Source organism: Physcomitrium patens, chromosome 18 (genome assembly GCF_059467195.1).
Source record: "Physcomitrium patens ecotype Gransden chromosome 18, ASM5946719v1, whole genome shotgun sequence".
Classification (NCBI taxonomy): Eukaryota; Viridiplantae; Streptophyta; class Bryopsida; order Funariales; family Funariaceae; genus Physcomitrium; species Physcomitrium patens.
In genome coordinates this window covers 552769-574202 of record NC_143427.1, presented here as the reverse complement: position 1 = coordinate 574202, position 21434 = coordinate 552769, and the positions used below count along the sequence as shown (strand labels likewise).

Below are 21434 nucleotides of genomic sequence, written 5' to 3'. Positions count from 1 at the left end.
CATTTTTTAAATCCAATTAATCAAAAATAGATTAAAAACGTATTTTTGAATGCCTCCCAATGAAAAAACTGGCCTACAAGTTGGCAATTATACCATTCAAATGTTGTATCTTTCAAGGTTGCTGGCACCCATCTCAAATAAATATCTTCAGTTCTACCACTATTAGCTATACATACAATTAAGAATTGAGACAAATATTGATTAGGATCTGTATCTGGAAAACCTCTAAAAGTAGATAATGGAGCTATGGAGCTATTTCAATCGCCGATTTGTTGTTGCTTTTTGTATCCATGGATTATATCCAAAAGAATGACAATGGATACAAAATCAACATCTCAACTTTGAGCACCTATATCTCTTTCATAAAAACTCCAATTGACTTAAAATTTGAACCAAAACTATAGCAAAAATCTTGAACCTGCTGACCTTAGCCTCCAAAAGCTCAAATTACTCAAAAATATAACCCTAATTCCTAATATGGCCTCAAACAACCTCCTTGAAGCCCATTGGTTATGATTTTTGATCAATAGGAATGGAGATTTTCATCATCCATCTCCATTCATCTATATCGATATCTTAAACTTTCTTTTTGCTATCAAAATCCCTCTCTAATTATTTTTTTTACAAGATTTATTTAATATATGTCTTAAATACTATATAAAAGAAACAAAATAAGACATTAAAGGTCACCAATATCTAACAACGGTGACTCTAAATATTTAAAAGTTACTACTAATAAAATCAACTCCAAAGTCACTATCAAGAAAAAATATAGTTTTATAAATTCTAATAATAGTACTTTTAAACAATCACTTTTTGAGCTAGTAATCTATCCACATCCTATAATCAACAAAAATCCACTAACATGGCTTTCGCCATATTTTCTAGTATATTGTGTATTAAATATATAAATCCATTATTTTCACATGGTAGCCGAACTACAACACAACAACAAATTACTTAAAGATATAATAATAGATAGATGGACTCAATTATATTAAGATTTTAGAAAATCCTTTTCATTTTTTTAAAAGTAGATATAAAGCTCTCTTTGGCTTTTCATCTTCAAATTGATGGACAAATAGAATATGTGAATCAAATTTTGGAGCAGTATTTGAGGTATATTATTAATTATCATTAAGATAATAGAATAATTATTTTATTATTAACAAAGTTTGCATATAATATTTTAGTACATTTTTTCATTCAATAAATACCTTTCTTTGTCAATTATGGCTATCATCTACAATTTGATACTTTTGAATTTTTAAAAGTAAATAATCTTGTCACAAAATATTTAACAAATTATTTTTTAGAGCTACATGTAACAATAAAGGTGCAATTAAAAGGACCTCTAGAATAATAAAAGATTAATGCAAATGCCTATTACAAAGAATAAATATAATTCAACATGGGTGACAAGGTATGGTTACTTCATTGCAATATGAAGTCTACTTATCATTGTTGGACTATCATAGACTTAGATCTTTTTCTAGTAGTGAACAAGTCAATCTTGTTGTTTATTGATTATATGTAGCCAGTCTATAAAGATCCACCTCATATTTCACATCTCTCTTTTTGAGCCATATAAAACAATGAATATTTTAGAAAGAAGAAAAATGCCATTTCATCCTTCAAAAGTAGATAATAATCAAGAATTTGAGGTAGAAGAAGACAAATTTTACTTCATCCTATAAAAGTAGATAATAATCAAGAATTCGAGATAAAAAAGTCTTAGATTCAAGGCAATGCTAAAATAGGTTGAAATATCTTGTTTATTAATGTGAATATGATATTAGGGCATGTATATAGGAGCCAAACAACCTAATATTTTATATAAAGTATTGATATACTTTCAAAAACTATCACAAAAAAATTCAACTTCAAATTCGTTACAGATCTTGAGATATCACCAAAACCCTAATAACAACTTTAAATCCCTAGTTTACATACATCCACGTGCTAATTCCTTCATATCTCACAAAATAAGTACTCAAATACTATGAAACTTTGATTTATAGCTTTTTAACTTAATAATTCACACTTTTAGAAATTTTGAGTTAAAAATTCATTTAGAAATGCAAGATATGGCTCCAACCATTACTATCAACAAAATTACACACTTATTGCCTTTGAATTACATGTGCTGTCTTCAATGCCCTATAATTCCTTCACCTAAACTTGGAATTTATCCAAAATATTTGTAAAATGTAATTAAAAAAGTATTCTCTCTATCTCTAATAGCTGATCTTTCATTGCTCTCTATATGCAAATATTATGCTTCAAAGAGTGTTAATAGGAACAAATTTGACACCTTAACTTTGAATACCTATATCTCCTTCACAAAAACTCAAAATCACACAAAATCTTCTGCCAAATTATATCCAAAACCTTGAACTTATTGATTCTAGCCTCCAAAGCTTGAATGACTTTGGAAGAGAAACCCTAATCCCTAATAAGGCCTCAGGTAGCCTCCTTGAAGTCCAATGGGCATGGCCTTCGATCAATAGGAATGAAATCTCCATTCCTTGCCTTTATTCAACCATGCCTTGCTTTCATCTCTCCCAATAAGCCTCCTAGTAGTTTAGACTTTCATCTTTAGACTCCAACCTTTCCTTAAGTTTTATACTAAACATCTAAATCCTAAATAATATAAACACTTTAATCAAAATAAATAAATCTCCAAATAAATTTTTCTATTTCAATTCTATTTAAATTTATTTATTAACCACTCTAATCTACATCAAGACTTACAAACATATTATATGTCTTAATTAATTTTTACATATTATAAGCAATTATAGTATGACAACGATATTTTATAGAACTTCCTAAAATAAGTTGACTTTGCATGACATGTATCTTAACTTGTAAGGCAAGCTTCATATATGGACGCCAATTAATTAGCTTGTTCCACAAGCTACAAAGACATATGATACATGGGTAGCTTATTGATCAAGTTTCTAAGTTATCAATCAACTATAAACATAAGTAAAGTCAAAGCAGTGTCTAAAAAGCTTTTAAGAAATTTTTCTAAAAGATATTATGAAATTAATATATTTTTATCTAATTCTATCTATTCATATTATCTAAATAATATATATATATATATCCATGATATTATTCTCCATTCTAAGAGATAATTTCCATGAGGAACGATGATCACATATTGAGAAAATCTAAGATGCGGCAAATTATATTTGTGATATATTCTAATCTTTCTTTTCTTTAAAGGTAGTTGAAAGGTCCTCTCAACGATCAATAATGCCCCACTTAAATGCGATAAGAACATTGTGTGATTTAATAATTGTTGAAACCTTTGTAACTTCTTTCAAATAAAACATTTGTAATACTATTAGAAATTGTGTCTACCTCCAATAAAATCACCAAATATCAAGAGTCATTTTTTAGGTTGTGATATTAAACTTGTTCTATCTCACAATCTATTCCAGAAAGAACTTGTTGTTCTTGTAGGTCTTTATTCATATTACATCATCTTAAAGGCTATGATAATTGTAATGTCTCATCTAATAATTCAGTAAATGATGGCTCTTGAGTTAAATCTTTTGGTTGTTGGTTTTCCATCTTTTTAATGCCATAATTATACAAAAACTATAAACATGGATAGAACATAGAATGCAATCTTTTATGGACCTTGTTTCTTTTATAGCAAAAATTTACTAAAAAAGATTCTCCAAAATCTTAATATAAGTTGAGTCCCCTTATTGAATATAATATCTTTTGGCAATCCATGATATCAATAGATATTGTCAAAGAAAAGCTTGGTAATTTCTACACTTGTAATAGATTTTATATATGGTACAAAATGTGCCACTTTGATAAAACAATCTATTATCACAAATATAGAATTACACAAATTTGAGATAAGAAGATCTGTAATAAAATCCATAGAAACAGAAGACTATGGTTGTTCTAGAATAAATAATGGCTAGAGAAGTCTATAAAGTCAATGACAAGTTTTTGACCTTAAACAAATATCACATGATTGAACAAAGTCTTTTACAGCCTTCCACACTTGTGGCCACCAAAAATCTTTAAATATTAGCTTCAAAGTCATGTTATAATAATAAATATCTTACTGCTGGAAAGTCGTAACATGCTTAAAGGATATGTAAACATGCTTCTTCTTATGGAACATATAGGTGCCCTTCAAAATAAAGTAGGTTTTTTTTGAACTCAAACTTGGAAGTAACATAAGACTTAGAAGAAGTATTTTTGATATCATGAACAAGAAAATCAATGAAAATATTTGATTGAATTTGCTTGAAGAAAGTTGAATCAATAATTAATGTTGATTTCATTGCTCAAAGATGAAATTATTCTAGCTTTATTAAAATTATCCTTTTTCAATCAAAAGATACATCTCATTCTTTTGATGCAAGCTAAAAAAGTCTAAAAAAGGCATTAAATAAATCTTGTTGTTTTTTTAGTCAATAAGTGATATTGAATCCAAATCTTGACAAAGTCATGTTCCAACAAGTCTAGCAATGATTCAAAATATGTGTTGATATGAAATATTTGAAGTTCTTGTGATTTGTATATATAGTGATTGGATTGAAAGCGTCTACTAGATAATGATGTCATTCTGGAAAAGATCTATAATTACAAGAAGTTCTTTATTGTAGATTTCATATTTAATCTTAACTATTGAGAATTTTCTAGAACTTATCGTTATTCCATATTAGGGACAAAATAGCACCTATTGTAAATTTGATGCATCTATTTTCATAAAAAATGCCTTTGAAAAGTTGACACAATACAAGATTGATACATAAATAAATACCAACTTCAAGGCTTCAAACGATGCTTCAATTTCTTTGCTCCAATTAATTTTTTTTTTACATTTAAGACATGTAAGAGGAACTACAACTTGAGAAAAATTCTTAATGAAGATCCAATAGTAATTGACAAAGCTCAAAAAGCATTGCACATCTATTATTCTTTATAGAATCTTCTAATCTATAATAGTTTAAACCTTCTTCAGATCTACCATAAGTCCTTTGTTGGAAATGATATATCCTAAGAAGTCAACTTGAGTAGTGCATAATACATACTTTCTAACTTGGCATATAATCTCACATCTATAAGTTTTTATAATATACAAAAAATCATGAACTTCATACTTTTTTCTATTTTTAGAATAGATTAAAATATTATTTAAATAATAGATAATAAAATCATCTAAAAATTCACAAAAAACATCATTTATAAGATATTGAAATATAGTTGGTGCATTTGTGAGTCCAAAAGGCATGACATTACATTCAAAGTATCCATACTTTGTTCAAAATGTAGTCTTCCATTCATCTTTTTTAATGTAGACAAAATTGTACACTTTTCATAGATCTATTTTTTTATAGATCTTAGCTTGATTTTATTAATCAAAAAGTCCAGATATCAAAGATAAAGAATACCTATTCTTAATAGTAATCTTGTTGAGTCTTCAAAATTTATAAATATTTGTAGTGATTTTTTTTTTCTTCACAAATAAGACAAGAGCTTTAGCGAGGAATTTTGAATGGTGTATGAAATTCTTGGCTTAATTCTTGTCTATATACTTCTTGAGATTAGTCAATTCATTTTGTCATAAATTATAGATTGGACCAAATGGTAGCTGATTTTTTCTTCAAAGTTGATTGAGCAATCATATGGACAATGCTCCGAGAGAATATCTATATTTTTTTTCTTCAAAATATCTTAAAAATCTTGATATTGATTTAGAATACCACCTGAAATCTTTTCATCATTAAAAATGGATGTGGCATAAATAACAAAAGGTGATCCTTTTTTTATAGCATGCAAGAAAGCTTTTGTACCTATAAGAGTGGATTTGGCTATATTAGATTCATGGCCTTGTACAAAACTCTTAACAATATTCTAAAGAAAGTTAAGTTGATAATAAATCCAATCTATCAAAAGATTATATTTTTCTAGCTATGATAAAGTTAAAATGACCAAATTAGAGGGAGATCTAATTACATTAAAAATTACGCAATTATTACAACCATTTATTGTTACATCTATAGGAAGTATTTTATGAGTAATATCTCTCAAAGATAACAGATGGCCATCTATGACTTCTCTATGTAGGAATTTAGTTTTTTGTAGTGATAATATTCTATGGCTTTTAACAAATTCTTCATCTAAAAAATAAGTTGAGGTTCTTAAATCTATTAAGGCAAAGGCTTTGTGATTATTAAGTCATAAATGCACATCTATTGTAAAATAAGGAGAGGATTATAAGGAGAAGATAGGACCTTTATTTGTACAAGATTTCAACCGTATGGTTCCTATTATAGCCAAAGAAATTTTTTTTGACATTTCTTCATCTTTGACAATTGTACTCCTCATTTTGTAGTGGCGTCGTTTCTTTGAATAATGTTAAGCAGTGTATTTAGCTTCTCCATAATATAAATATAGTCCTTCTTGACGACAACAAGTCTTTTCATATTCAATAAGAGGTTTAAAATGTACTACATCAATTTGCATGTCTTCTACTTTCAAATGTTTAGATTGAAAATTTATTAGTCTTATCATTGAATTATAATAACTCAGAGGTTTTCTTGTGTGATTTTTAGATTGAAATTCAAAAAGTCAATTGTCACACTTCACAACAAAGTCAATTGCTTGATTCAATGTCTAAAGATCAGGTAAGTTGAGCATCAATTTCTTTACTTCATATTGTAAACCATAAAAGAATTAGCTAATAAGGGCAACATCATTCCACTTGACATTAATTGCTAGTTGTTGAAATTGTGAAGCATATGATGTCATTAATCAATTGTCTTATTGCAAAATATAAATCTTATTATTTGTAATACAAATTGTATTATGTTCTTCATACATAGGTCAAAATTCTATCAAAAAAGTCTTTAGATTATCCAATATTGGATCTTGTCATTCAAGAAAAGATAAAAACCATGATAATGTCAAACTTGAAAGAAGTGTACTACTGAATCTAACTTATGATCTTGAAGTTGGATAGCTTTGAGGTTAGATAGCTTTGAGGTTAGATAGCTTTGAGGTTGGAGTTCAATCACAAGTTGTACTTAATTGAAAAATCCTTGAAACTTAGACCGTATCCCATCAAACTTTATAAGTAAGGCAATTCTGGATTCTTCAATAATGGAAGGATATTCTAGTATAACAGAATGAATGTAATTCAATGTAGATGTTGAAGTGGCTCCAATTATGTATTTATCTTCACTTCCTATTATTTTTATTATTCTTGGTAGTAATAAATTGAATTGATACATTGCACATATCAACTTTCTCAATTGCTCTTGCATTTGTGCCATTGCACTTTTTATTTCAAGAAGCTCTGCCATCATAACACTTAGAAAAAAATGTCTAATATTGCTCAAAAAAAGCAGAAGAAAGGACTTTAAGAACAAAGAAAATACTAAGAATAATATTAGTTTAAAAGAGGATAATGTGCTATCTCTAATTTGATTATGTCTCATGAAGAAAAAATAATAATCCACTCTTAATCAAAAGAAGATAAATCTCTAATACTATAAAAGTACTCTTGTTAAACTATTAAAGACATGAAGTGAAATAAGATGCATAAACCTAAAAAATTTGTATCAAAAGAAAAATGACAAAAATAAAAATAAAAAAAATATGTATATTAAAAAAAAATTAGAATGGCTATTACTAAAGATAAAAAAACCAAAGACTCTTGAAATTAGATTAGAAATAAGAAAGGAGTTGACAAGAGTTAAATAACTTCACTCTTGTCTCTATATATAGTATCTACTTAGAATCTATGTAGCAATATTATATAGAATCTCTAAAAATATATTAATTTTATATGACTCATATCTTGACTTGCAAGGTAAGTTTCTTATATGGATACCAAATAGTTAGCTCGTTTTGCAAGCTACCAATACATGTAGCACATAGGTAGCTTATTGACCAAGTTTCTAATCTATCGATCAACTACAAATATATGTAAAATCAAAGCACTATCTAAGAAGCTTTTAAGAAGCTTTTTTAGAAGATATTATAAAATTAATATATTTTTACATAATTCTACCTATTCATATTACCTAGATAACAATTATATTAGATATATATCTATGACAGTCGATCGACAAAGATAACAACTACAGTGTGATTGTGAAGTGTCTGTAGCAAACATGTAATGAAATCTATAGTCACTTATTTCCAACATGCTATAGGTAGTAGAATTGTCTTCAATAGTCTAAAAAATGTCGTATTGTTGCATTGTGGTTTGGCTACCATGTGAAAATATTGTATTTATATATTTGATATATAATTTACTAAGTAACGTGGTAAGAGCCATATTAGTAGATTTTAGTTGGTTATAGAATGGAGTTAGATTACTATCCTAAAAGGAGGTTATTTAAAAGGACTATTATTAGAATTTATATAATTTTTTTTTATAATAACTTTTGAAATTGATCTTATTAGTAGTAACTTTTAAACATTTAGAATCACCCTTGTTAGACATTGGGGATCCTTGAAGTTTTATTTTGGTTCTTTTATTTGGTGTTTAAAACATATATTATATAAATCTTATTAGATAAAAGGTTGGAGATGGGTCTTGGAAGCAAAATGAGAAGTTAAGATATCTATATAGATGAATGGAGATGGATGATGAGAATCTCTATTTCTATTAGCCAAAAATCATATCCAATAGGCTTCATGGAGGTTACCGAGGCCTTATTAAGAATTAGGGTTATTGTTTTAGGGCCGTTTGAGCTTTAGAGGCTAAGGTCAGTAAGTTTAGGTTTTTGGCTATAGTTTTGGTGAAAATTTTGTGTGATTTGGAGTTTATATAAAAGAGATATGGGAACTCAAAGTTAAGGTGTTAATTTTGTACCTAGTGTCACTCTTTTAGATATAACGTACACATACAAAAAGAAATAAAGAATTGGCAATTGATATTGGAGTGATAACTTTTTTGGCTATATTTTTGGCATATTATTTGATAGATTCTAAGTTGGAATAAAGAAGATATTGGAGGTTGAAATCAATGCTTACAAATCTAAGGATAATAAGTGATCCGATTTACTAATGGTTGTATTTTGAGCTATATCTTAAGTACTTTGACAAGATTTTGGCTCAAAATTTTGAAGAATGTGTATAGCCATGTTAGTTAACTTTTTGGCATTTGAATTTTGGATTTTTGAGATATGAAGAAAATAGTACTTAGATACTTGTAAGTTAGGGTTTAGAGTCCCTACTAGGATTTTTAAGATTCTAGAAGATTAGTAGCAATTTTATGGTTAATTTTTTGTATTAAAGTTTAAATATAATAGCTATGTTATATAAAAATTTGAAAGAAATTGAATGGTTGGATCAAAATATATGAATTTCTAAAGTTTAGAAAAAAGAAATCAGGTTGAAGAAAAATATTTATTTTATATAATAATTTTAAAAGACTAAAATATCTTTATATATCACATATATATATATATATATATATATATATAGAAAACCATAAAAATATTTTAGAATATAATTACAAGCTAATATTATTTTATATAAATGGCAACGTTTATAAATATTGATTTAAATCATACTTGTTTAAAATTCTAAATATACTTGTATACTTTTCTTATATTTTAAATTAATGATCTTTTTATTCAGAGATTGAATTATATTAGATTAGTTCAATCAAAATTTGAACCTTACATGATAAGTTTTATATGTTTTAGATACAATATAAAAGATAGATAGAAATGCCCCTTAATACAATGGATTTAGGAAAATAATATATAATATATTTTTTAGTATATGTATATGTATATATATATATATATATATATATATATAATTTTTACTTGTTTTTGTACTTTGTCTTAGAGATTATGGATCAAATTAAAATGCTTTGATTGTTACATAAATATTTCCAAGAAAATACATTAATTAATATAGGTAATATACAAACATAATCATACTAAACAAATGCAATATCTTTTAATAGTAAATTTTTGATTGTACCGAATGCATTTTTTAAACTAGCTGATACATCATAACCATCTTCACGAAAGACACTGCCTTATCATAACCATCTCACAAAAGACACTGCCTTGTCTTTAGTAGTTTTTATTCATAAGGTTTTGAGATCGTGATCTAGACTAAATTCCTTATAGATTTGTACATCCACAGCTATTCACCCATCCATTCAATCATACATGCATAATTTTTCAAATATGATTGTGTCAATGTAAAAGACAAACGCAACATAAACTTTTCACCTATCAACGTGAAAACTCTGTATAGCAAAGAAAAATATTCCTCTACTTCAAATTTGTGCTTATTATTCCCCTGAAATTCTGTAATTAATCCCTCATAATATCTGAGAATAGATATATCAATGGAACTAAGATCACCAAACACAAGTTTTGAACCGTTCTAGAAAATGTATAGCTCTACATACTACTTGATTATTTATCCTACAGATTCAAAATGAAGCAAGTTCTGGCGTAAATGAGACTGAGCGTGTGAAATGCATAGGTGCCTACCCTTGCAGTTTGGGGATGCGACTAAACTGCATTCCGACATTGCAGGCCTTCTTCTCAAAAAGTTCCGATGTTCTCTGCTGCGTGGCTTAATTACATCATTTGATCTCCGGATCCCCACCAGAGCGTCAACGGACGCTGTGTCTTTCCAGGAAGTGTTAGCATGGAATAACAGTACAATGGGAACCAGTCGGTAGTAAGGCAATCTCCGCTGAACAAGCAAGTGGACAAATTTTCATAAAGAAAAGTCAGCTGATGTTCATATCGGAAGTTTATCCGAAGGTGGCCAGCTGTGGTTCACGGCGGCTCACCCGTCTCACTTATGATTTGGTTTAGAACTACGTTGTGTAGGGTCAAGGAATCTTAATGCATGCATTTATCTCCCAGAAACACTCAGCACCACCAGATGATAACCATATAATCAAACGGAATTCCTGCCTCCACGTGAACTTACGGCCGCACACAGCCGGCACGGCAAAGAATCCAGGCTCACTGCTCGAGTTCGGCCATACACTCCTAGCACTCCACACCGCCTCCACGCATGATACTCGGCATACAGCACTGGATCAGCTGCCACTTTCTTCACATACTCTGCCAACCCTTGTATAGTTGCAAAATTTCTACCTTGAATGATAGAATGCGGTGGAACGAAGTCCTCCACATTGGGTGCCCCAAAATATATTGGCACGGCGCCCGCGTCCAGTGCATAGTACAACTTTTCCGTCACATAGCTCTCTATCTGCGAGTTCTCAATGGCTAGCACAAACTTGTAGTGTGACATTGCACAATGCAGGTTTTGGTTCCATACATTCCCAGCTCCACTGCCGCTGCTACATTTAGGATACATTTCGAGGATCACATCCATGCCTCCCACGTTGTTGAGGCATTTCCCGAAGGAGTGGTGTGGCAGGAATCCAAGCACTTCAGAGGCTATTCTTTGCCGCGATTCAACGCACCTAGATGATGACCAGTATACGAGTACGTCCTGGGTGGTGATTGCAAACAATGAGAACAGGATACATTGCATACAACTTGTAAACCCACAGAGATCTGAATACAAGTTACTGTCGCATTGGGTCTCCGAGGATGTCTTGAATTTATCCTTGGGGTATTACTTTCAATACAACTCTAGGCATGGAAGTTTCAGTTCCTGCTTAGTCGATCCTGGCACTGACTTGTTCGTCTCTCCTCAGTGATAAGGAAATTAGGGAACCAGAATACACTACATGTCATTAGTGGGTTCTTCTACCTCTAAGCTGTTCTTGTTTCCAGGAATTGGATTGCAGATCGGTTACGTAGAAAATTACCAAAATTACAGTAGACATTAGGTCGAAGAGAAAATTTTGGGTGCTTACATCGTGCTTGACAGGAGAAATGTAGTAGTTGCGAATGGTATGAAAAGCAGCTCCTGCGTATGTCACCTGCAAGTCGTCATTGGCATGGTAGCTCACAAATAAATCTTGAGATGGCGCTCTATTTCGACCAGGTTCTAAATCCATGTAAATTCTCCAAGGCTCACCCTTTCGCCTCTGTAGCATTCCCACGATTGTAAGATTAATAGATGTTCTGATAGACCCTGAAATTCAAGTACCCTCGACTCTAAAGTTGATACATTCCCTGGTAATTTACATGTCTGCGACAGGTCAGTGAAATAAGAAGCGATGTTTCATGCCCTAGTGATAAGTGATAATATTAACCAAGATAGCCCAAAAAGGTGCATAGGCAAGTATGTTTCAAGATGTTCTTCAAAAGATCTGGGGAACGAATGAAAAGCACAAACCCTACTAGGTGGTGTAGCCGACTCATATAAATGCGCATCGGGTCTATCCAAGAGCACGTCAGAGTTTGTCCACAAGCACGTCAATCCACAGTCGCATGAGTATAAGTTGTTAAGTGTATCCGGAATCCAGGTCCATTTCTTGACTAATACAGACACGTGCTGCTTTCGCAATATTGTGCAATTGTCCACTGTGGGGTTTTGAAGACTGCGTAAAGTAGAACTTGTCCTGGTCAACATCATAGCAGCATGTTTTAAGGAAACACGGATGATCCAGACTCCTCCAGTGCATTGCTTCCACACGTTACAAAATAAACGAAAATTCTACGGACTGAAACACTGTGTAAAGAATACCTCTTTCAAGTGTGGTCTAGACTCTCGACTAGTAAAAGAACAACACAAGGACACTCTCCTGACCAACCAAACTAAGAGCTACGAAGGCAATGGTGTCTTTCTAATGATCTACCGAATTTAGATCTGCAAACAAATCGTGCAACATGTTGACCCTTCATTTACACAATAGTTGCTCCAAGAAGAGGGGAAGAAGTGCCTACAACAAGTTATCAACCTGGGGGTGTCCTTCATCAAAGTGAAGGTCGGTGAACGATATAATTTTGTGCAATTGTTACTTCGATAGATCGATGAGTACTTAACTACAGAAGATTAGAGAAGCTCAAAATTTTTCTCGAGAAGAAATGAACCTGTTTCCATACGAATACTTTTTTTTAAAATTGCCGCAGCCAACTCTGGTGTCCCAAGCAGTGTAATCCACCCTTGAGCCGAGAACAGTTTCCGAATGAGAACCGAAATCCATTTGGCTTTGGTGCTCTCCCTCAACTTCATCAACTTCTTTTACACATGGAACACTTCTCGTGTCGTCAGTCCTGGAAGTATCTTTACCTGCTGCCCTAGCAACAATATCTGGGAACTTTCTGGTGAAGTTATCAGACGTGGTAAGCGCAAAGACCAAGAGAACGAAGCTAAAGGAAATCCACGCACAACGAATGAGTTGCAACTTCGTTACACCTCTCAAGAAACCGGATGGTTCCATATCAATCGTTAGTATCACTCAGAACTGTTCAAATATGAGACTGTTTGTGAGCAGGAGACCTTGGCGTAATAGTCTTGAGACCGCGCACAATACACTGTCTAGAAAGATAAAGTAAGACTGGCGGCAGCCATGTGGTCCAATTCAGTTGTTAACAAATCCTAGACTACACATAAGAAAACCCTAAAAAAGAGCACATAAGTCATAGCTGGGTTGCCGTCAATGCTCAGCCTAGGGCTAGCAAGGGTAACAGTACGAATCGTCCTCTCCCAACAGAGGCCATGCAGCTGAGAAACATCACAGTGAGGACCGAGGAAGGAAGCAAAGCCCGAGAGAAGACGAGAGAAGAGGAGGAGGTGGGGAGCGGGAGTGAAGCTTTAGGAAAGGAAATCAGGGAAGGAGGTCGACAAAGTAGACGACGGCGGCACGGAGCCAGAGGACGAGGATCGAAGGAACAAAGAAGGGGGCGAAGTTGACAGAAGAAGAAGTAGAAGACGAAGTAGAAGGGAAGTGGATGAAGGAAAGGAAGGAGGAGGAGAAGGAGGGCGTGGGGACTGGCAAGGTGCTCGTGAAGACACAGCACCGTGCCCACGAGCAGAGCAGAGCGTGGTGACTCCTCCCTCCTCCTCACTCACACACACACACACAGGCACCTGGACATATACACATTTCCCGGAATTGCTCCCTCCAATCTGCGTCAGGGAGTGCGTGATCCATGTGCTGCCGTGGCCCTCACATCTTACTTTACATTTCATACTTGTCACTATGTCTATAATATATATACTTATCTTATCACTCGAATGGACGTACAACTTCTGAGTATAGCATGTTTATTACCATGCATTACAATTTTCATCCGATGCTACATGATTCTGTGTTTCACATCTCTCAAACTATTTATATTTGTATTTATATCTTTATAGCTTCTTTTACATTTCTATTTTGCAGAGGATTGGAATTCATAAATAAGTCAAATTCAACTTTTAACTTTAAATAGAATCTATGATTGTGATTGATTTAAAATAATTTTCTATCTTAATCAAACAATTTTCCAAAACATATTGATTTTAGGCTTTGTATTTTTTTTTTATTATTATTTTTTTTTTTATTGAACTTACTTGCTAACTTATATATAGTTAGTTAGTTAGTATAATCTATATTTTTGGATTTTTTACAAAAAAAAAATTAAAAGTTCAAAATATTATATATTTACTATTAATTCCTAATTCATTTTTGTCATCTATTATATAACAATGAAATTTTAATGACTATTTTATTATATATATATACATATATTCACATACATACATATCATTAGAAATTATTTTTAAAAAACTTAAAAATATATTTTATAAGTATTTAAATGTTTAGCTTAAGAGCTAATATTACGTATATATGTTTGTGTATGTGATTTATTCTTATAAAATTAAGGTGGTAATTTTAAATTTTAAATCTGGTGATATTTACATAAAATGTGTATAAAAATAATAATAACATTAGACTCAAGTTAGATGGAAGATAAGTTAGATGGAAGATGATAAAGTCCAAGCAAGAAGCAAAGGTAGATTTGAAAAAGATTGAGCTTAGAAATCTGAAAGATATAAAAATGAGGATCAAACTAAAAGACCTCATAAGCATTGCTTGCAGAACCAAGCTCAATTTCTTGTAGGATTTCTGAATCAATTTCATTGTAAAAAATCTAATTATGAGGGAAGTTCCTTCAAACATAAGTGATTTAATTTGGAGTGAATAGTATTCCATATTAACTTCTACAATATCCAAAAGGGTTATAAATGCCATTGCACGTAAGATACAAGAGTGAGACAAGACTTTAAACTCTAGATTCTCTTCTTTCATTCCAATCATTATAATCGCATCAACAAGACTCAAATAATGGTCATTACAAAGGCTTTGGCTACTATCTAGATAGTAAATTAGGCAACATTATTCTTTGATACCATTCAATGCTCTATCATCAAAACTAAAAAGATCCAATTTATTTTGATTTATTTGTTTTTGTACCACATTTATTAAGTCCACAATCTGTTGACAATCAATGAAAAAGAAGAATGGATAGACTAAGATGTTGCTTCATACTACGAGATAGCTAAGATTCAAATTGTAGAAGACAAGTTAGACATGTTTTCAATAGAAGATAAAGATGAAGAAATTTTGGAACCATTTCAAAGGATTAGTCTTCAATTAGATCTTGAGCTATCAAATCAAGAGACTTGAATAGCAACTTGTGATGCTAATAAAAACTCTATGTTCAAAAAGATTCTATCATTAGGTTCTAAGTTAAACTTTCTATCATGTATTTTTGGTGGAATTATTAAGTATACAAAGTATATTGAGGTCGAGTTCTTTAGCATATAAAGAGTAGTAAGAGAGTTGCAGAAATTACTTTAAAAAGTTGTAGATTTAATTTTCCTACTACTAATTGTCTTAACATTATTAAAAGAGAAGTAAGTGCTTGAGTCCAAAGTTTCTAAGGAAGTGGAAACATTAGCTCAAATGAAAGAATTGAAGGTTGTGGACAACAAAACAGATCATATTTTTCAATAAATTGATAAGTTGGTTGAATACTTAAACATTGATTTTAAGGACATTTTTGAAGTTATCTTTTGACATAATAATGTTGCAAAGGATGCAAAAATGAAGACAAAACAGATTGTTGAAGTAATTATGGAAGTAACAAAGAAGTTTAAGAAGATTAGAAAAATATCATGAATATTTTGAGAAGATGTTTGGAGGAATTTGACTACTTGCTAGTTAAATACCACTATGCAAAGTATACAAGATCCAACCATTAGACATAGAATATTACAAACTCATTCTAACATCGCTCATTTGAATTGAATTTTGAGAAAGGTGAAATATTAAAAAATATATATGCTAACTTCTTAGCTAAAACTACATTATCTTTCAAGATATTACAAAATATATACATAATAGTATGTTTGTCAAGGACATGAATCTCAAGGAAAGAAATCCTTAATACACTCTTGTATCACCAAAGAGAATTAAAAAGTCACTCAAAGATGACAAAATATTGAATTAGAATAGCTATTGCCAAAAACAAGAAGACTAAAAAGACTTGAAACAAGAGTAAAGATTAGAAAGGTGTTGATAAGAGTGAAGAAGGCTTCACTCTTGCCTACATATATACTCTCAACTAGGAGCTATGTGGTGATATCATGTAAGATCTCTAAAAAATATTGACTTTACAAGACACATATCTTAACTTGCAAGGTAAGTTTTTTTATATGTGTAGCACATAATTAGCTTGTTCTATAAGCTACCAACATGTGGTTAAATTTTTAACCAAGTTTCTAACCTATTAATCAATAATAAATATATGTAAAGTCAAAGCAATGTCTATAAAGCTTCTAAAAAGATTCTTTAGAAAATATTATGACATTAATTTACTTTTATCTACTTCTATCTAATTATATAGGTATTTATTAGAATACATATGTATATCTATGACATTATCCCCTCTTTTAAGGACAAGTTCCATAAGGAACAATTATCATGGATTGATGAAATCCAAGATGCCACAAATTATATTTGCCACATATTTTGATCTTTATTCTCTTTAAAGATGGTTGACAGATCTTCTTAGCCATTAATAATGTGTCATACCAAGACAAAAATACTACCTTGTTATTTGATTATTATTGAGGCCTTTATAACTTCTTTCAAATAAAACATTTAGAACATTATTAGGAGTTGTTTCTATCTCTAATAAAATCACCAAACATCAAAAATCTCTTTTAAGATTTTAATATCAAATATATTGTATCTTGCAATTTATTTGACATAGAACATGTCTGTAACAAGATATAAATAAGATATTTATATTGTTGACATATAAGGATAGATATTTGGAACCATGTTTGAGAAGTTATGGAAGTTTCTAGAATTGGAACTATGTTAGCGGATAATGTAGGATCTATCGTGGAACATTCTAAAAAAACTTAAGGTGATTATTTAAATAAAATCTACCATAGAATCTTTTAAAAGGAATTTAGGATAATTATCTAAGTAGAATCCATAATTTTGAAACATTCTAAAAAGGCTAGGATAATAGAAAAAATAAAAATAGACCTAATCATGGCTTTTTGAGCATCTGGCCAGATATAACTTTGGACTTATTTTTTAATAAAGTTTGATTTTGCATCTTATTCAATTCTATTTTCATTTGCATAATTTTTTCTTTTATGTCATATTATGTTTAATTTTGTTTAGCTTTATTTTCGTTCATTTTTTCCTATTTTATGATGAGGTTTGATGTTGTCGTGGATTATAAGAATCTTAGATTCTTAAGATGGACTGGTCCTATTTCATTGGTATCTGAGCAAGTGTTAGACTGTTCTTTGGTAGTGTATCAATAGCCATCATCTAATTCTAGGTCAATTATTATGGTCACACTGGATATTATATTGAGGCTACCATGATCTATTCTTAAAAAGTCAATTAGAAGACAAGAAAACATTATAATAGTAGAGTTCAGCAAAAACATTTCAACATAAAAAATATGGCAGAGCAATTCCAGATGGAGGTTCCAATATAACACCCCTTAGGATAGATAGCTATTGTGTAAGGGCAAATAGAAGCATCTAGGATAAAGAAGTTAACATTTGTTAGGTTAAAATTGAATAAGACTAGTACTTACTTTAGAACTTCAAGACAAGGAGATGTATGTCAATAGTTCTTGAACATGCAAAAATACCTCCAACTATCTAAGGTAAATACCAGTGAAAGAATTATATATATAGCCAGCTATTTGGAAGATGGAACATGCATTTGGTGGTGATATCAAATTCAAAGCTATGGAGCTTAAGGTGGATTTTGTGATTGAGAGGAGTTTGAGACCAAGTTTAAGAATCAATTTTGGTTCATCAATGCAAAGAATATAGCATGCAATCAATTGGAAAGTCTTACACAATTTAAGCCGGTGCAAGTTTATGTCTCTTGATTCAAGTTTCTATGTCTCCAAATTGATAAAGTTTTAAAAGCAAAGATGATGGATCAATTTCTATAAGGTTTGAAACCTAGGATCCAGCAAAAGATAGAACTAAAGGATCCGCAAAGGTTTGAAGAGGCAATTAAAATTGCAATGAGGGTTGATGATGTAGATTTCAGAAATCCTAGAGTACACCTTATACCACAAAGTCTTATGCTGCTATCTAATACTATGACACAATAATTAATGTCAATGAAGATTGATGTTTCACAAGGATCATTGATACCACAAAGATGACAAATATTGGTATAAAAGAGATTATGTTTCTATTATTAAGAGCCAAGCCATCAGATCAAAGATTGTCCAAAATGCCAAAATTTAATCATCAACAAAAGAAGATGGATTCACAATTTTGAAATTTATCAAGTCGATAATAATACAAAGTAGAAAAATAAGGATCCTTAGATACTAAGGGCTAGTATTAGAAATACCTATTGTCTCTTAGAGACAAATGACATGGCCTTGGACAACTATAAAAAGAATCGACTGGTGTATCTAATATGACTACTAAGAAAATAACTATGTTGAGTGCTTGTGGATTATGACTCTATAGAAAATTGCATCTTGATTGAAATCTCTATCGATCAATCTAAGATTAAAACTAAAATAATCAAAATAAGGAATAAATATCTTACACATAATCGAGAAAATATAATAAGTGAGATATATGAAAAAGAAACCTTAAGATTGATTAATATCTATGTCCTAAGGGAAAGGATCAAAATAAAAAACCTAAGATATGATATTATTTTTGGTATACCATGGCTAGAGATGGAAAATAAGCAAGTTGATTAGATAGCAAGAATAATCTCCTTCAAAGATAGTAGATATAAGATTATTCTTTGTACTTCCACATCAAGTGAAGAAGAAAAATAATTTGCAATTAAATACTTACTTATAGAAATGACTTTTATGAAGAAACAAATATAATATAAATAAATATTATATGTGGTAGTAACAAATCTTGCATCAATGGTGGAAAAGATAGTCAAAGACATAGAATGGGTAGAGCAACTCATACAAGAATATTTAGATGTCTTTTCAATCGACCTATCTAGTAGCATGCTTCTTGATCGAGATGCCTCCTTTCAAATAGAATTATTACCTAGAGTGAAACCAACAAGTTGGCCAATTTATTATCTAATATCAAATGAATTTAAAGAACTACAAAAAATATTAGACAAACTCTTAGGAAAAGGGTTCATTTGAGAAAGCACATCACCATAGAGAGCACTTACATTCTTTGTACCCAAGAAGGATTGTAAACTTTGACTTTGAATCAACTATTGAGGCCTCACTAAGCAGATTGTTAAAAATGCATATCCACTTTTATGAATAGATGATCTTTTTGATCAACTTCAAAGTACGACCATCTTTAGCAAATTAGATCTTCAGAGTGGATATTGGCAGACACCTATTGGAAGAGAGGATATTAAAAAGATGGCATTTTGTACGTACTATGGACATTTCAAAAGGCTTATTTTATCTTTTGGCCTCACTAATGCTCCAATTGCTTTTATAAGCTACACGAACAAATTATTTTTGGACCTTTTGGACAAGTATGTAATTATTTTCATTGATGATATCCTTGTATATAATAAAATTCCTAAGGAGCATTAGGATTTAGGAGTTTAGGGATTTAGGGTTCTTACACCCATGTAACCCTAAACTTTAATATTCTAGACTTAATTGAGCATTTAGTAGCAGTCAAAAGTCCAACATTTTTTTGAGGCAAACTCTCTCTATCTCGATAATAGTTATCTGGGTGGAGTCTACTATGGAACCTTTTAGAAAAAGCTTAAGGCAATTATTTAGATGGATCCTACTATAGAAGCTTCTAAAAGGAATTTAGAGTGGTTATTTAAGTGGGATCTATAATCTAGAAATGTTTAAAAGAGTCTTAGATAATAGAATAAGTATAAACATGGCTAACTAGGATCTTTTAGGCATGTCGTCAGGTATGACTTTAGACCTTCTCTCTTAATAAAGTTTGATTTTATATTTTTTTATTTAATTATATTTTTTTCTAATTTATTTTGCATAGTTTTGTCTTTCATGTCTTATTCTATTCCATTCTGTTCAATTTTTTTCCATCCATTTTGTCCTATTCTATGATGAAGTTTTATATTAATGAGGATTAAAAAAGTCTTAGACTTTGAAGATAGACTAGTCCTATTTTAATGTTATTCTTGATGACCTTTATCTCAATTATATCTTCTTGAAAATTATGACAATCATAATATCTCATCTAATAAATTAGCAAGTGAAAGCTTTTGAATTGAATCTACTAATTATTGGTTCTCTATCTCTATAGCATCATAAATATATAATAGCTACAAAAAATGATAGAAGGTAGAATGTTATCATCCTTAAATCTTATTACTTTTACAGCAAAGGATGTAGATGAGGTTGATGTAACGAGTGAAAGATTGGTATTAGAGAGTAATACTTGGTCATCCTCCTAGAAGGTCTCATGTTGTCGATGGTTATTTGCATATTATTTCTGTCAATTCTATGTAATAAAGAGATGGTGTTGTGCCTCCTACAAGGCCATTATAAGCCATTGTATGAATTCTTCCATTGTCAGATTGTTTATGTCAATGAAATAATGGAGAAATATTGGCGTAATCAAATGTTAATCAATGTTAAGAAAGAATGGTGAATATGCAATTTTTCCTTGAATACTATCATTGTAAGCAAACTCTAAGGGCATCAAATATTCATCCTAGTTATTATAGTGAACAACTATAAATGCTCGTAGCATATTGTCTAGGAACTAATTTATACGCTTTGTTTGTTCATTTATTTAAGGATAGAAGGTCATAGACATGATAAGTTGTGACTCTAATAGCTTAAACAAGACTTGCCAAAGACTCTCCATTGTCGTGTTGTAACATGATTATATGGTGAAAGATGATAATATGGATCTTTTTATAGAAGAGCCAAGTTAAAAGAAAAAGTAGAAAATTATGGATAAAAGATAGGAAGGTAGTAAAACTTTTAGTAGTAATGTTGCCATTTTAGAAAAAATATCTTCTACCTACTTTGTAGGGCCAAAAATAAAGC

General features: G+C 30.7%; 1 protein-coding gene across 1 annotated transcript; it reads right to left on the bottom strand.

The window, feature by feature from the left end:
- Window positions 1-10195: 10195 nt before the first annotated feature.
- On the bottom strand, window positions 10196-13965 carry LOC112295359 (alpha-(1,4)-fucosyltransferase). Its single transcript, XM_024546844.3, has 4 exons — window positions 12993-13965; window positions 12295-12520; window positions 11870-12043; window positions 10196-11499 (listed from the first exon to the last, which is right to left on the bottom strand). Exons 1-4 carry the CDS (start codon window positions 13340-13342, stop codon window positions 10936-10938), a joined length of 1314 nt encoding a protein of 437 aa, XP_024402612.1. The 5' UTR covers window positions 13343-13965; the 3' UTR covers window positions 10196-10935.
- Window positions 13966-21434: the final 7469 nt, after the last annotated feature.